Source organism: Macrobrachium nipponense, chromosome 37 (genome assembly GCF_015104395.2).
Source record: "Macrobrachium nipponense isolate FS-2020 chromosome 37, ASM1510439v2, whole genome shotgun sequence".
Classification (NCBI taxonomy): domain Eukaryota; kingdom Metazoa; phylum Arthropoda; class Malacostraca; order Decapoda; family Palaemonidae; genus Macrobrachium; species Macrobrachium nipponense.
The window spans coordinates 63,587,635-63,606,097 of record NC_061097.1 but is presented as its reverse complement, the minus strand read 5'-3'; the positions used below and the strand labels follow the sequence as shown (position 1 = coordinate 63,606,097).

Below are 18,463 nucleotides of genomic sequence, written 5' to 3'. Positions count from 1 at the left end.
GTGATCCTAGAAAACCGAGCACAAAATAAGAAAAGTTATGGACTCCTAAGGAGGCAGGATGCAACCAAGAACCCCACACGATAAATACCACCCAGTCGAATTGGACTGTGATAAACCCCCCCCCCCCCAACCCCCACCCCCAAAAAATATAATACTAATAAGAAAACGGTTAGGTGAATGAATCAGTCAGGTTTCCACTAGAGGTGTAATTGCTAGTTTTCTTCACTAGCTATATTGCTGTTTTTTTTTTTTTTTCACTAACCTTGTTTTGTCTATGATGAAACTACTGTAGCGAATACATAGCCAGCCTTGGGACCACTCTAAGAGAAGTTAACAAAACATAACTAAAGATGCAAGTTGCCAGCGTATCTTGAAGCAAAACCGTCACTTTGTACGTACAATAGGCAAAGGTGACCAACACAAAACTCAGCACTAAAGCAGATTTCTAGGAGACAGAAACAAGCAACTCAAACATTTAAGCTGATCGTTTGTTTGTCTAAGTATTTGTACCAGTTTTATTTCATGATCGAAGCAGGTAGTAATCTTTATGCAAGGTTTCCCTGTGCAAGTAATTAGCATAATGCATTCTGCATCAGTGTCCGGCTACTCGTCAGCCCTTTCAATTACGCTTCTGTTGCCCATTAAATCTTGCCTGGAATGTTCTCGTTGATCATTCAGACTTATCGTGTGATGTTAATAAAAAAAAACCTTGCATAGAAGGAATGATTTTCAGTTCAAAATGATTTTATAAATATATTGTTTACCTTTTCAGCTCGGGGAAGGAAGACAGATGTATCTCGAGATCATGGCAACATTGTGTTCAAATAACAATGCAACTTACAGCAAAGTCCGCACATCACCGAGAAATTATAGATCCGCACCGGGATGTGTAGTGTTAATTTTCCACTTCCTAGCATACCTTATATCGAAACTTATTCGGTTATAATCAGTTAAATCACTTAACTAATGCAATTGCCTAATGCATATTTGCCGTTGTTTTCTCAAAATAAATAAATAATAAAATAAAATAAAAACTCATTAAACATGACTAAGTTTACAATAATGTAAGTCAGCCTTCACCCTGAGATTATTGAAGAAACGGTCCCTACTGCAAACATTCTATGATTCTAGAAGCGACCCTTCCTTTTAAATAGTAAATCATATGAACTGAATAATAGTCAACAAAATAGCAATAGTTATCCAGTATGAATTGTATTCGTGGTTCCTGCACCTCGCTGCATTCCCCAGTTGTTACCTAATTAATATAATGGTATTTATGACGTACTGGTATGGGTTCATATTCACTTAATTCATTAGAAAATATGGTAATTGGCTGTGTGTTTGTGTGTGTGGTCTTTAATTATCTGTATTTCAGAATAGTAACAAAGAAGGTTCTGCCATGGCCGTAATATTTGAATACTGAAAAGTGAACTTCATAAATCTATTTACTTTCTCAGCCGTTTCGTGTTTTTATTCGCCGTTTTTGTGGAATAGGAATAAAAAGAAAAATACCTGTAAGATTGTTCGTTTCATATTTTAAGTATCATTGTTATTTAATGAATAGAGGAGAGGCGGTGGCTCGGCGAGGGCTGAATTTAAGCATCTATATTGCAAAAATGTCGTTACAAACTTTGAAAGTGAACCTCCAACGAACTTCCCTCTCCATAATTATCAGATATTTTATCCTGCAGCTTTCAAGTTCTCAGAACTTGATGACAGTGATTCTTGGCGATCGCTTCATAAGGGAGCTAATTGATCTGCGATGGCTCACCCCAAACTGGATGGGAGGGCAAATGATTTTGGGAACAAGAAACAGGTATAATTTTAATAATCCTCTTTCAAAAACGAAAAAGAGAGAGAAAGTGGGATTACAACTAAAAATAATCATGATAGAATGTCGTCATTTCCTTGACAGACCTCTCAGCAGTTGCATACAAGATATTTCCACTTCACAATTAAACTACTTTTAAGACAACAAATTCTATTTTGAGAAATCGAGAGAGTTAAGATTTAATTTATCAGTAATATTAAACAGTCTTACGATAAAAGATTCTCTAATTACTAAAATGAATTGAAGAAACTTTGCGATAGTAAGGTTTACATTTCGCTTCAAAGGCTTCTAGAATCTTCTAACATGATGCAACATTGCGGAATCTTGTGCAATCAGTCACGTGTTTTTTGCTAAAAAAAACAATGACTGGTTACTGCGCGTCCAATGCAGATTGCAAATGCAATGTATGATTAAATATTTATAAAAAAGATGACAAAAAAAGCGAAACTCGGGAGAGGATGTCTTACCTTAACTATTTGGGTGACAAATTGTTAAAACAAGTCGAAGAACTCGAGCATTCCTTGGAATAAGGGTTGAGAGCAATTTTCTGCTTCGAATGTACAGTGGGGCTCAAATCTCATGCGACATGATTCTTTTTGTATCGTCCAGATTCTCAGACTCAACCAGGGCTGCCGAAGTGTGGAAATGACGTCACTAATACGGCTTATCTTGTCCCACATTGTGATTAGATGTGGAGTGTGGAATCCACACGTAAAAATTTCCACGCATTTTACTTAAAGAGCGTATGCTAGTTAAAATCTAATAATAAATAATGAAAATTGTTTACTATTCTATTTTATAAGTCTCACACAAATATCCATAAAAATAAATAATTAATTTTATCCTTTTTAATTGTGGATGCGTTTGGATGTTATCAGATGCATAACGCTGACCGTTGATTCATGTCAAACCAAGACCTAGAATATAAGCTAGATCTTGACCGTACGAACTGGCTGGCGCCAGCGTCAGCCAACCTCAGTTACCTACCAAAATTATTTTCAATATGGTTCTCAACAAAATCTACATTTATTCTTTTTCATAATACTAGAGAGTATTCTTAATTTGCTAGTTTTGATGGTATATTTTCTTGAAAATTTTGTGAAATGTATGCATACATTTATACTGCCACCCCTTTGGTAGCAAATTATTTTTCAGCGACGCACTTTACAGCTTTACAAAAAAACACACATTGCAATTTTACGACCTTAGCAAAAATCATAGGCTAGTTATCAGTATAGATGATAGAGCTCATGATTTCGTTGTCAGTTGATATTGCCATAAATGAATGACTATGAGTATAACAACAATAAAAGTGAGAAATTGTATAATGCAGTGGTAATTAAATCCTCATGTAAAATAAAATGGTTCAGACATTAGCCAAGGTCCAGGATACGTTGCCAGTTTACTTTACTCTAAAAAACAAAAAATAAGACATCATTTGCAGCTTCAATTCTTCATGAAAGTTATTGTTATTATGTAATTGCAATGATACAATACAGCGATAATTATTTTTTAAAGTTCACTTGCGAGCATATAACCAACAATGTTAGTTGGCCCAACATATAGGTCTAGTCATTATATATATATGGCAATATTGCCGGATTGAACATCATAAATTTATCGTTATATATCATTACGATGATGTGATTAAAATGCCTTATATATATAAACTTGTTGTAAAACACCTATGATACTTTTTTCATTGTCAAATTAAATCAGTTTCATTGCAGTTTTTCATCATCATATTAAAAGAGTGCCGACTGTTGTTGAGAAGTTTTTTGCTTCTTTAACCCTCTCATAAAAAAAAAAAACAATAAAAATCTACTAAATGATTTAAACAATGAGATAAAACGGAGAGGTCATTGTTCTATCTTATTTATCAGTAAGAAAAAAAAAAAAAAAAAAAGCTACTGCTTGGGAATTCATACGCTAAGTTTTGAGCACTACAAGATCATGTTAAACAACTTTTACATTCCTCAGAGTTCGATAAAGTCGAATATAATGCATAACTGGCAACTGTCTGAGACAGAGTGTGGATTTCCTTAGTGTGGAAATCTGGCAGCCCTGCGGCTGAAGCATTCTACTAGCTATTCCTATTGAATTGGAAGCAATTTAGTCACATCGGCCTAATCGCCGGTTTCCTTTCTCTATAACAAGAGCTCACTAATGCAAATCCCACAAATGTTACGTAACCATGTTACCTGCACATTCCACATGATAGATACCTAGATATTACTATTCAAGCAGTCATCGAAAGAGGTAAAAAAAGAACAAAAATATCTACCTTGGTTTCTGCTTCATTCACTCATTCCATTCCATGGCCACCACAGTGTTGCCAAAGTGCGGAGAAACGACCAAAAGTGCGGAGAAGATTCGAGGGGAGTCATTGAATGCAGAGCTGAGGTCTGCACTCTCACGTATGCGGCGCTGTAGGTCCGCATATATATTTATGCTTTTAAAACTTTTTTTCCATCAATGAAAATGATTGAAATTATATGATATTTTTGAAAGTACTAATATTTTTGAAAAATTAACCATTTTCACTAGTCTCGAGTGTTCACGCGCCAATATCAAATACGATCATGCGATTGTCAATTAAGAACTGATTTTGACAACAGCATATGACGTAACCCAAACGTGATGTTTTAAAATGCATTCATTCTTTAGGTCCAGCAATCTTCAATTTGCGTTTGTAATTCATATATATATATATATATATATAGATATATATATATATATATATATATATATATATATATATATATATATATATATACATACATATAGTTTAGTAAAATTTAATTAATTTGTGAATTAATCTCAGGGTGAAGGCTGACTTACATTATTGTAAACTTAGTCATGTTTAATGAGTTTTTTATTTTATTTATTTATTTATTTTATTTATTTTGAGAAAACAACGGCCAATATGCATTAGGCAATTGCATTAGTTGAAGTGATTTAACTGATTATAACCGAATAAGTTTCGATATAAGTATGCTAGGAAGTGAAATTAACACTACACATCCCGGTGCGGAGCTATAATTTCTCGGTGATGTGCGGACTTTGCGGTAACCCTGGCTCCGGCATCGCATTACAGACGACAGGCCCATTGGCCATGTCCGGTGCTGCACCCAGAGACGCGATTGCAGTTGGCCATTGCCTTCAATACGTGTCTTCACACTATGCGATTGTTTTCCTGCGTATAAGTGCGACAGCAGTAGACTTCCACAGTTCCACTGCTTCTGGTGATCGGGTGCATTGGGTATTGAAAAACATTTGAGGGATATAAATAGTGTTATCCCGTTGCTGAATAACCACTTGTTCCATGCAACGAAAAAACACCATACAATAATAATAAACAATAGTGTTATTCGTAAATAGAAAGAACTACAGGTATGGATTTGCTTAAGTATAAACTACTGAGAAATGATTTACTAAATGATTTGCTGTTTTTTTCATTAAGATTACATTTTACGTTTTTGATACTGAAATTATTAGAAGGTTATCGGCAAGATTATTGATATAAAAGAGGACTAAAAGTTGTTTTTGATTTTGATATATATTTTTGGATTTTTTTAGAAGTTTTTATAGTTTAACACTTACGTTTTACTTACATTAATTAATGAAACAGAGATATGGATTTTTTTTATATCACCCGTAAAAAAGATTTGTTTTTATATAGATATATCAGTTTATACTTTTGATAAATAGAGATGTTTCAGCTAACACTAGTTGATTTCATTTCTCCTTTTTAATTTCTATATGGAAAAGCAAATTTACAAGAAAAGGTCCATATTATTTCCTCTTACTTGATGGTAACTGCCAGTTGTTGTGCTGGCGAAATATCATCTCTGAATGTCGTATTTCTTTTAGCGACTGGTCATGCAGATGTGACAAGAGTTCCTCAAAGGTTGTTTTAGACATTCTGAAGTAATTGCAAAATTTATCATTATCTCTCTTCAGCTCCTCGAAAATTGTGACAAATGCACCGTACAAGTGCCTTTGTGTATTCAAAGGGTGTACCGAGTGAATTCTAGGTTTTCTCTTCTTTTTTCTCAAATGTAATAAATAAAGACAATTTTCTCTTCCTGTATATGTAGTCACCACCACAGGCTGAGAGCAGACTGCAAGCGCTTGTCAAAAATTGGGACACTTTGTGCGGCAGTCGGACAAATGTACGATTTGCGCAATTTTGTGTCGCATTTAGATCCGGCACCGCAATCGTATCTTGGTGCGACTAGAATCGCATAGTGTGAAAGGGCCCGATTCAGCAGCAGAGGGAGGGAACGAACTATTGTGCGCGACAGTACCATGTATGGCTTATCTAATCCATGGAGATGGTAGAGATGTTTATGCCGGGAACTACTAAAAACAATTTTAGCTGCTCCATTTATTGATGAACTGTGCTGATTGCTCGAAAAATATTCTTGAAAAGTCTGTTGTTATTGTTAGATTGAACGTACGACTGCCTGTACTTTATGCACATTTTCAAAGTAATATAAAGTAATTTACAATTTACACTAAAGACACAAGTTAAAGTTCGGTAAAGAGACTTCGTTTCTGGGAAATTGCTTTCTCGTTGTAACAGGCCTAGTTAAACGAACGAATAATGAGACCACCAGGAGCTCGAAATGATTTGTTTGAATTAGTATTTCTTATTAGGCTTCCATCATGCAGACGATCTAAAAAGTCACATTTGAAGTTATTTTACATGGTGTTTTGTATACTTCGTTCATTGTTTACCTTGGCGCGTTCGTTTCAACTTTGTGCGTTCATTCTGATAGGGTGTCATCGCCCGCCCGTCCCGGGACGGGCTGGCCCGGGCCCGTTCCCGGGGCCCTCCCTACGCCCGTCCCGGGACGCCTGTCGGGCCGCGCCCAGCCACCCGTCCCGGGACGCCATGGCGGGCCGTCGCCCGCCCGTCCCGGGACCGGGGCTGCCCTGGCCCGGGCGTCGCCTCCCGCCCGTCCGGGACGCCTGGCGGGGGGCCGTCGCCGGCCCGTACCCCCCCCCCCGGGGGCCGTCCGGCGGGCCGTCGCCCGCCCGTCCCGCCCGGGACCGCCCAGCCTGGCGGGGCCGTCGCCCCGCCCGTCCCCGGGACGCCAGGGGGCCCGTCCCGCCTCCGCCCAGTCCCGGGACGCCAGGCGGGCCGGTCGCCCGCCCGTCCCGGGACGGCCTGGTCCGGGCCCGTCCCGGCGGGCCGTCCCGGGCCCGCTGCCCGGGCCGTCGCCCGCCCGTCCCGGGACGCCTTGGGGGCCCGTCGCCCACCCGCCCGTCCCGGGACGCCTGGCGGGCCCGTCGCCCCGCCCGTTCCCCGGGACGCCCTGGCCCGGGCCGCCGGCCCGGGCCCGTACCCGGGGACGGGCCTTGGCCCGGGCCCGTTCGCACGGGCCCCGTCCCGTGCCCAGCCTGGGGGCGACGGCCGCCCGTCCCGGGAGCCTGGCGGGCCGTCCCGCCCCCCGTCCCGGGACGCTCGCCCGCCCGTCGCCAACCCCGCCCGTCCGGGACGCCTGGCGGGGGCCGTCGCCCGCCCGTCCCGGACGCCGGCGGCCGTCGCCCACCGCCCCGTCCCGGGACGCAGGCGGGCCGTCGCCTCCCTCCCGTCCCGGGACGCCCCTGGCGGGCCGTCGCCCGCCCGTCCGGGACGCCTCCTGGCGGCCGTGCCGCCCGTCCCGGGACGCCCCTGGAGGGCCGCCCGCCAGGCGTCCCGGGACGCCTGGCGGGCCGTCTCGCCCCCGCCCGTCCCGGGACGCCAGGCGGGCCGTCGCCCCCCGCCCCGTCCCCGGGACGCCAGGCGGGCCGTCGCCCGCCGTCCCGGGACGCCTGGCGGGCCGTCCCCCCCCCCCCCGCGCCCGCCCGTCCCCGGGACGACTGGCGGGCCGTCGCGCCGCCAGTCCCGGGAGCCTGGCGGGCCGTTCGCTCCGCCGTCCCGGGACGCCTGGCGGGCCGTCGGCCATCCCGGCCCGTTCCCGGGACGCCCCCTGGCGGGCCGTCGCCGCCCGTACGGGACGCCTGGCGGGCCGTTCGCCCGCCCCGTCCCGGGACCCGGGCCTAGGCGGGCCGTCGCCCCGGCCCGGGTCCGGTACGCCAGGCGGGCCCCCCGTCGCAACAGCCCGTCCGGGGACGGCCAGGCGGGCCGTCCCGGCCCAGGGCCGTCCCGGGACGCCAGGCGGGCAGTCCCCGCCCGCCCTCCCGGGACGCCAGGCGGGCCGTCGCCCCGCCCGTCCCGGGAACGCCTGGCGGGCCGTCGGGGCCCGGCCAGTCACGGGCAGGGCCTGGCCTGGCGGGCCCGTCGCCCCCCGCCCAGTCCCGGGAACGCCTGGCGGGACCGTCGGCCCGGGCCCGTCCCGGGACGCCTGGCCCGGGACCCGTCGCCCGCCCCGGTCCCGGGACGCCCTGGCGGGCCCAGTCGGCACCCGCCCGTCACCCCGAGGGACGCCGGCCAGGGCCGTCGGCCTCACGGCCCGTCCCGGGACGCCTGGCTTGGCCGTCGCCCGCCCGTCCCGGGGACGCTGGCGGGCCGTCGGCCCGGGACCGTCCCGGGCCGCCCTGGCGGGCCGTCTCCCGCCCGTCCGGGACGCCTGGCGGGCCGTCGCCCGCCAGTCCCCGGGACGGCCTGGCTGGGCCGCGGCCCCGCCCGTCCCGGGACGGCCTGGCGGGCCGTCGGGCCACCGGGCCCGTCACCGGGACCCGCATGGCGGGCCGTCGGCCACCGCCCGTCCCGGGACGCCTGGCGGGCCGTCGCCCGCCCGTCCCGGGGACGGCCAGGAGGGCCGTCGCCCGCCCGTCCCGGGAACGCCTGGCGGGCCGTCGCCGCCCGTCCCGCCGGAAGCCTGGCGGGCCGTCGCCCGCCCGTCCCCGGGACGCCTGGCGGGCCGTCGCCCGCCTCCCGTTCCCGGACCCCCGGGCATGGCGGGCCGTCCGCCCCGCCCGTCCGGGACGCCTGGCGGGCCGTCGCACCCGCCCGTCCCGGGACGCCTGGCGGGGCCGTCGCCGCCTGGGGGGACTCCGTCCCGGACGCCTGGCCCGGGCCCGTTCGCCCGCCCGTCGGGACGCCTGGCGGGCCGTCGCACCGCCAGTCCCGGGACGCCGAGGCGGGCCGTCGCCCGCCCCGTCCCGGGTACCCGGGCCAGGCGGGGCGCCGTCGCCCGCCCGTCCCGGGACGCCAGGCGGGCCGTCGGCCCGGGCCCGTCCGGGACGCCAGGCGGGCCGTCCCGGCCGCCCGTTCACCCGGGAGCCTGGCGGGCCGTCGCCCCCCGCCCGTCCCGGGAGCCTGGGCGGGGCCGTCGCCCTTCCCGCCCGTTTCAGGGACGCCCTGGCGGGACGTCGCCCGCCCGTCCCGAGGAAGCCTGGCGGGCCGTCGCCCGCCCGTCCCGGGACCCGCCCTTGGCGGGCCCGGTTCGCCCGCCCGGCCCGGGAGCCTGGCGGGCCGTCGCCCGCCCGTCCCGGGACGGCCTGGCTGGCCGTCGCCCGGCCCGTCCCGGGACCCGGGACTGGCGGGCCGTCGCCCGCCCGTCCCGGACGGCCTGGCGGGCCGTCGGGCCCGCCCGTCCCGGGACGCCTGGCGGGCCGTCGCCCGGGCACGTCCCGGGCGCCTGGGGGCCGTCGCCCCGCCCGTAACCGGGACGCTGGGGGCGTTCGCCGCCCGGTCCCGGGACCGCCCTGGCGGGCCGTCGCACCCGCCCGTCCCCAGGGAGCCCTGGCGCCGTCGCTTCCGCCACGTCCCGGGACGGGCCCCCCCCAGGCGGGCCCGTCGCCCCCGCCCGTCCCGGGACCCGCCTGGCGGGACCCGGGTAGCCCGCCCGTCCCGGGACGCCTGGCGGGCCGTCCGCCCAGCCCGTCCCGGGACGCCTGGCGGGCCGTCGCCCGCCCGTCCCGGGACCCTGGCGGGCCGTCGCCCCGGGCCCGGGTCCCGGGACGCTGGCGGGCCTCCCGCACTTTCCCGCCGTCCCGGGACGCCTGGCGGGGCCGGTCGCCCCGGGTCCGTCCGGGACGCTGGGGGCCGGTCGCCCGGCCCGTTCCCGGGCCGCCCCGGCGGGCCCCGTCGCCCGCCCCGTCCCGGGACGCCAGGCCGGGGCCGTCGCCCGCCCGTCCCGGGACGCCAGGCGGGCCTGTCGCCCCGCCGTTCCCGGGACGCCAGGCGGGCCGTCGGCCCCCGGGCCCGTTTTTCCCGGGAAGCCAGGCGGGCCGTCGCCCGCCCGTCCCGGGGACGCCTGGCGGGCCGTCGCCCGCCCCGTTTCCCGGGACCCGGGCCAGGCGCGGCCGTCGCCCCCGCCCGTCCGGGACGCTGGGCCGGGCCGTCCGCACGCCCCGTCCCGGGACGCCCTGGCCGGGCCGTTCGCCCGGCCCGTCCAGGGACGCCTCCTGGCCGGGGACGTCGCCCGGCCCGTCCCGGAGCCTTGGCGGGCCGTTCGCCGGCCCGCCCGGGACGCCTGGCGGGCCGTCGCACCTGCCCGTTCCCGGGACGCCTGGCGGGCCCGTCGCCCGCCCGTCCCGGGACGCCTGGCTGGCCGTCGCCCGGCCCGGGTTCCCGGGACGCCTGGCGGGGCCCCCCGTCCCGGGCACGCCCGTCCCGGGAGCCTGGCGGGCCGCGCCCGCCCGGTTCCCGGGACCGCCTGCGGGGCCGAGCTCCCGCCCGTCCCGGGACGCCTGCGGGCCGTCGCCCGGGCCCGTCCCGGGACCCGCCTGGCGGCCGTCGCCCGCCCGGTCCCGGGACGCCTGGCGGGGCGTCGCCCGGGCCCGTTCCCGGGACGCCTGGCCCGGGCCCGTCCCGGGCATCCCGCCCGTCCCGGGGACTGCTGCGGGCCGTCGCCCGCCACGGTTCCCGGGCACCGCCTGGCGGGCCGTCCCGCCCGCCCGTTTTCCCGGACCCGGGCCAAAGGCGGGCCGTCGCCCCGCCCGTCCGGGACCGAATGGCGGCGGCCGTCCGACCCGCACGTTCCCGGGGAGCCTGGCGGGCCGTCGCCCGCCCCGTCCCGGGACGCCTGGCGGGCCGTGGGTCCCGCCCGGCCCGTCCGGGGCGCATGGCCGGGCCGTCCGCCACCCGCCCAGTCCCGGGACGCCTGGCGGGCCGTCGCCGGCCCGGTCCCGGGACGCCGGCGGGCCGTCGCCGGCCCGTCCCCCGGGGGGGGGGACGCCCTGGGCGGCCGCGCAGGGGCCCGTCCCGGGACGCCTGGCCCGGGCCCGTCGCCCCCCGCCCGTCCCGGGACGCCGGCGGGCCGTCGGCCCGGCCCGTCCCGGGGACGCCTGGCGGGCGTCGCTCCCGCCCGTCCCGGGACGCTGGGGGCCGTTCGCCCGCCCGTCCCGGGACGGCCTGGGCGGGCCGTCGCCCGCCCGTTCCCGGGACCCGTGGCGGGCTTTGCCCTGCCCTCCCTATAGAGAGTAACACCTCTGCTTAACCTTTAGAACCAGAATATGCCACTGAATCCTTTCAATTCTCCAGGGCCTTCTCTCATCCTCTGCTTCTTCTCTTCGCATGCCAGAATCTTCTCTGAATCCTCTCCTTCTTATCCTTGCACTCCACAAATCTTCTCTGAAGTCTCTGCTTCTTCTTCTGACGCTCCCTGAATCTTCTCTTAATCCTCTGCTTCTCCTGGCACTCCACCAATCTTTTCTCAATGTTTCCCTTCTCCTGCCCCTCCCCCAATCTTCTCTCTATCCTCTGCTTCCAATCTTGCCACTCCACCATCCTTTCATTTTCCTTTCCCTTTCACCAATCAATAAAACTCTATTACAAACCGTTTAATACTTATTTCCAGATAACTTTCCATTCCTTCAACCATTAACAAACCAAACTTATTACCAGATAAACATCAAACCTTCCATATAGTACACTTCCAAAACTTTCATCAAATACAAACCTTTACTTTTCTCAATCATAAAATCAAGTATTGCACTTCACTCTTAAAATCCATTCCAAACCTAAAATCAATTCTAACACATGCATTTATCAAACAAGTCCTTTCAATTCCAGTTAAACTCCAATTATTATCTAAATAACAAAATTTGCTAAAAAAATTCATTGTGTAAATGAAAATCGTACTTTCTAGATAAACTTTATTGATTTCAATAAAAAAAAAAAACTTTTCCCCCCAATACAACAAACACATCCTCCTCAATTTTTTCACATCTGATCCCTCTTCACAAGGCCAGCTTAGACTTGGTCGCTCCATTCCTTGAACATGGACAGCTGCTCCTTCATTTTCCACTTCTTCCTTTCTCCACGGCATCTGCTAAATTTCCCAGGCAAACTTCCTTTCTTTCAACTGGCCAAACCAATTTCCTCCTTCGCTCCTCGCACCTCTCCAACCTCATCTTCCCAAGTGGTCGTTCCGTTCGCCCTGAACACCGCTCTTTCCTATCCAGCCACTTGAAGCCATGATTTCCTTCCTCTACAAGGCCACCTCAGCGTCCTTTCTCTCATTTTGCAACCTCAACTTCACAATGGAGTCCACACCTTTCCTTCCTAAGGTCTTCCACTTTCTTCTGCAGGAGCTCGAACCTGACCTCGGCGTCTTTCCTGTCTGATTAGCGCTTTTCGGTCGCGTCTTTTCGTTCCTGGACGAGCCTCGCCATCCGCGGCCGCTTCTTCGCTCTATATCTGCAGGTCCTTCTCCTTCTGTCGTAGCAGTTTCTCTTGCCTCTCAACCTGCCAGTTTGCCTCTGGCAATTGCACTGTCGGTTCCCTTATCCTCTCACATAGGGCATCTTTGTGTAATCCATCAAACTGCTCATTTTCTTCTGTGTCTTGACAATCTTGTCTTCCAGCTGCTGTTTTTCCATCTTCACTTGATCCTTCTCCTTCACAAACAACGTCTCACCTTCGAATAAGTGGGCCCTTTCTTGCCAGGCCTGTTCTTGCAACACCTCCTCAGTTATCTGCATCACACGAGTGCTTTCTTGCTTTCCGCCCGCCGCCTGAATCTCTTCATTGTAGTCAAGCCTCTGTTGCAGCTCAAAAATCATCCCTGTTCCAAGTTCAACCATCTGCTCTCTCTCTGGTACTGGATGGTGTCTCGCAAGGCCGAAATTCTCTCCTTCAATTCCATTTCCTTGGGCTCTTCACCTCCATCATCAGGAATTACGAGGACCTCACCAGTCAATAGGCAGCCTATAAACAACATCACTATCCTTGCGTCACACTTCTCTCCGTATTTCAAACAACATCTACACAACAACGTCACACAACAGCTGCTGCCAAGGCCAGGTAAGGCCACATTTTCTTCAAACTGGATACCCACCCCTTCCATATACTCTCCTCTATATCTCTCGCTTTTTTTCCTTGATTTTCAATATTTTACAAGAGATATTTCGATTTATCGAAATATAGCAGAAACATTCTGAAAGATTTTTAATCATGCCTTGTAGGTTTTATCAAATTGCTGCAATTTTCTCTCTCTCTCTCTCTCTCTCTCTCTCTCTCTCTCTCTCTCTCTCTCTCTCTCTCTCTCTCTCTCTCTCTCTCTCTCTCTCTCTCTCTCTCGGGATCTTTTTGCAGTAAGTATCTTTATTGTTTGGTCTCTTATCGTCTTATCTATCAAAATATATTTAGGGATTTTCCTTTATTTACCTTTTTGTCTACAAGAACAACAATACTAACTACAGGCGGGCAATTGGAACTGAGCAAAAAATGACCATTTTTTTTTAAGCTACGTTTTATTTTTATTGAATTAACAAAATAACTAAAAGATATCATTCTAAATGAATTAGCCGAGACATCAAGAGAAATAATATATATTATATATAATAATCAACTTCTCAACCATAATGATTTTCAAACACTATAGGTAAGTTTTAAGATTTTAAATTTATATCATATGGATACAAAGAAAAGGTAAAACGAAATTTAATTATACTCAATTTTGTCTTATATAAAAGTGAAAATCAGATATAAAGGAGTACAATTTTATTAGAGCATAACCTGATTCCTAAATTGAAATCCAATATAGAAATAAAGTAGAAAATCCAAACAACCCTATTTCTATATAAGGCGACGCATTTGGTGTGAATGCATCCTTAGAACACAAATGTAATTAATACTGTTTAATACGGATCATAATGACAACAACTAAATACTGTGCCCTCTCAATGATGTGTAACAGAAGAAACTGTTGCAATTTAAAAACAATTACAGAATCAATAATGTCGTCAAATAATAAATACAACAATGAAAACGACATGACTTGTAAGGTTAAGAAAATGAATTGCAGAAGCGTGCTTGATAAAGAAAAAAAATATCTGCGTAAAACACGTTCCCAGGGAAATCAAATACATAACCCACACTTCTGTTACATCATATAAACTGTAGATTCCATACCTGATCGTCTGTGTGAGGTCACAGATGCAGATGGAGGTTGGACATCCTACTCATTGTATATTATCATACTAATAATAATGATAAAATATTGACACTAGCTCACGTGTTTTTTGTTATGTTCCTTTTACTTGATTACCAGTTAATGCAATCGTTTTTGGAAGACCCATGTATATTTCAAAGGTTTAAAGTGAAAAGTTAAATTTATAGTATCTCAAAATTAAATGAAAAAAAGTTATATTGGTTCAAAGTTATCTGCCAGATTGTCGGAAAAATGTGATGTTTTTTTTAGTTTAACATTTAGTCAAACTGAAATAAGCCTTAAATTTTGAATATAGAAGGCTTTGTAAATATCACTACTTTTATTTTGTTATTTTGAAATAAAGGGAATTACAAAACGCGCTTCATTCCAAGAAGAAGGAAAAACAGATTAAGGTAATAAAGTTGAGACAGAATAAAGAGCACAGCAGTTAAGAAACTAAGCCTGGCATATTAAAAAGGGGGTCCAAAAGGTAGAAGAAATAAGCCCTGATAGAATTAGTGGAAGCTAAAAGCTGCAGTCTACGAATGGCCATATCACTAGGGCAACTTAATTCGCCAATGTAAAGGTAGTAAGCCTAGTGGTTGCTAACCCTCCCTAAGACAGGAAATGGTCAGGGAACGGCAAGGACCACGGCAGTTGACTTCACAGGAGAGAAAAGTTAAATTCCTACAATAACATTAACTTAACTTTTTACACAGTTAGAATTAGCTATAACTACATCGGCACTAGAAAACTTCTTTGGTTCTTGAAACACAGAAATTGAGTTAAGTTATTTTCTATTACAATGATCTTGAAAACAAGGATGAAAATATCCTTACGAAAAAAAATATAGTAAAATTGATAATAACTGATATTTTGCAACTGATATGGTGCTAGGAAGAAAATAAGAACACGAGGCTTCTTCACACCATAATCTAGAAAGAACTTAATAAGTTATCTCTCTCTGTCTTTCTCTCTACTTATCGTTGTCTTGTTATATTCTGTGGTTCTGTCTTTCTCTTTTCCCACCAAATATGAACCGTTTTATATTGGTTGAAAGTATCCTAATATTTCATGTGGTTTTAGTTACTAACATTTAGTAAAACTCAAAAGAAAAATTTAATATAGCCGTGAATTTTTGTTTTTTTAGAATTTTTTAGGGTTTTTATTGATCCATATCAGCCCCCCGCCCTTTGCCCCTTTAAAGTGGAGGTTGGCCCAATCATGAATTGTATAAGTATATAGACATGTATCTGTGTGTATGGTTGCTACTCAATAAAGTAAGTGAACTGAAAATTTTGCTAATTTGCTGATAGAGATCTCTTATATATATATATATATATATATATATATATATATATATATATATATATATTTATATATATATATATATATATATATATGAATAACTTGATCACGAAGTATATAAAACGTGGATGCGATGTATAAATAAAGGTTTTTTTGCCACGAAGGAAAAATGAAAAAGCGAGATAGCCGAGTACTTCGGTCCTATTCGGACCCTTTGCTCAGTAAAGGGTCCGAATAGGACCGGAAAGTACTCGGCTATCGCTTTTTCATTTTTTCCTTCGTGGCAAAAAACCTTTTATATATATATATATATATATATATATATTTATATATATATATATATATATACATCTATATATGTATATATATATATATATATATATATATATATATATATATATATAATATATATATCTAAGAACATCTCTATCCGCAAATTAGCAAAATTTTCAGTTCACTTACCTTATTGAGGTATATATAATATATATATATATATATATATATATATATATATATATATATATATATATATATGTGTGTGTGTGTGTGTGTGTGTGTGTGTGTGTGTGTGTGTATATAATATATATATATATATATATATATATATATATATATATATATATATATATATATATATATATATATATATATATATATATATATATATATATATATATATATATATATATATATATATATATATATATATAAAGAGGTGGCTTGCTGCTTTACAGATCATCACTGTTAACACTGTTGGTGAAAGTTTTGTATCGATCTCGTGGACAGTCATGTCATATATAAGATTTAATGATTCTATAGGAAATGCTATTTGCATCAAATACATAAGGTTCCTAAGCACTGTTTTAGTGTCATATTATTTCGCATATTTTCCTTAAACTTGCACATTTTACACTCAAACCCAGTTTCGTCAACAACAAAATGTTTACGACCACTCTCTTAATTAACGTTAATAGATTATGGATACTTACTCTATGCTCAAGAAAAATACCTGCTGCCCACTCCTCCTTCCTTGGCCTGACGCGCAACATCTATTGGATGGTTCCGTTAGTTACTTGTTCAACTGCTTCAGGACCTTTCACCACTGTCGTACGTAAATGCGACACGATGTCGGACCAACATGCGACTAGCAGTGGACTATTATCTCTAATGTATGTTACCTTTTCACACTATGTCGGTCCGGCACAGTGTTGCCAAGTGCGGAGAAAGAAACAAAAAGACAAAAGTGCGGAGAAGATTCGAGGGGAGTCATTGAATGCAGAGCTGAGGTCTGCACTCCTCACGTGTGCGGCGCTGTAGGTCCGCATATATATTTATGCTTTTAAAACTTTTTTTCATCGATGAAAAATGATTGAAATTATATGATATTTTTGTAAGTACTAATATTTTTGAAAAATTAACCATTTTCACTAGTCTCGAGTGTTCACGCGCCAATATCAAATACGATCATGCGATTGTCAATTAAAGAACTGATTTTGACAACAGCATATGACGTAACCCAAACGTGATGTTTTTAAAATGCATTCATTCCTTTAGGTCCCAGCAATCCTTCAATTTTGTCGTTTGTAATTTCATATAAATAAATTATAAATTGTAATATATATATCATATAAATAAATTATATAATAATAATAGAATAAATAATTTATTTATTATATATTATTATATTATATATACATACATAAATTAGTTTTAGTAAAATTTAATTAATTTGTGAATTAATCTCAGGGTGAAGGCTGACTTACATTATTGTAAACTTAGTCATGTTTAATGAGTTTTTATTTTATTTATTTATTTATTTATTTTGAGAAAACAACTGCAAATATGCATTAGGCAATTGCATTAGTTGAAGTGATTTAACTGATTATAACCGAATAAGTTTCGATATAAGTATGCTAGGAAGTGGAAATTAACACTACACATCCCGGTGCGGAGCTATAATTTCTCGGTGATGTGCGGACTTTGCGGTAACCCTGGGCCACCACCACTTCCTCACGCGGCATCATCCAGCCGGATGACGGCGATACATCTTTAGGCTGTCACATTTCATGCTAAACTGCTGTGGGGAGAGATGGCCTAAGTTAACCTCGGCTGGGAGCAGGCTGCCGAAGTGTGGAAATGATGTCACTAATACGGCTTATCTTGTCCACATTGTGATTAGGTGTGGAGTGTAGAATCCACACAAAAAAAAATTCCACGCTTTTTACTTAAAAAGCGTATGCTAGTTAAAATCTAATAATACGTTATGGAATTTTTTACGATTCTATTTTATAAGTCTCGCACACAAATATATTTTAAAATAGATAATTAGTATTATCATTTTTAATTTGTGGATGCGTTTGGATGTTTATCAGATGCATGACCTGACACCGTTGATTCTTGTGCAAACCAAGACCTAGAATATAGATTAGATTTTGACCGTACGAACTGGCTGGCTCCAGCTCCAACCAGCCTCAGTTACCTATTGAAAATTATTTTTAATCTTCTCAACAAAATCTACATTTATTCTTTTTCATGATACTAGAGAGTATTCTTATTTTGCTAGTGTTGATGATGTATTTTCTTGAAAAATTTGTGAATTATAGACATACATTTATATTGCTATTTGGTACCAAATTATTTTTCAGCGAAGCACTTTACAGCTTTGCAATACAGATTGCAATTTTTACATGTGAAAATTATTACTGTGCCTGTATAATCAGTTTGGTTATTCTACAACTACAGCGACATAAACTTTTGAAAGGAACGGGCTTTAATGATATCATAACTTTAATGTATAACGTAAGATCTTACCAGAAATCATAGGCCTAGTTTACCAGTATAGATAATTGCGCTCATGATTCCGTTGTCAGTTGATATAGTATAACAACGATAAAAGTAAGAAGTTATATAATGCAGTGGTAATGAAATCTTCATGTAAAATAAATGGTTCAGTTCATTAGCCTTGTTCCAGGATACGTTGCCAGTTTAC

At 47.3% G+C, this 18,463-nt stretch overlaps 1 protein-coding gene across 1 annotated transcript; it reads left to right on the top strand.

The window, feature by feature from the left end:
- Positions 1-1,762: 1,762 nt before the first annotated feature.
- Positions 1,763-11,229, top strand: LOC135209409 (collagen alpha-1(I) chain-like). The gene is made up of 5 exons (XM_064242102.1): positions 1,763-1,816; positions 2,441-2,542; positions 4,929-5,093; positions 6,616-7,587; positions 7,726-11,229. The coding sequence occupies exons 1-5, from the start codon at positions 1,763-1,765 to the stop codon at positions 11,227-11,229; spliced, it is 4,797 nt and encodes a 1,598-aa protein (XP_064098172.1).
- The last annotated feature ends 7,234 nt before the right edge of the window (positions 11,230-18,463 follow it).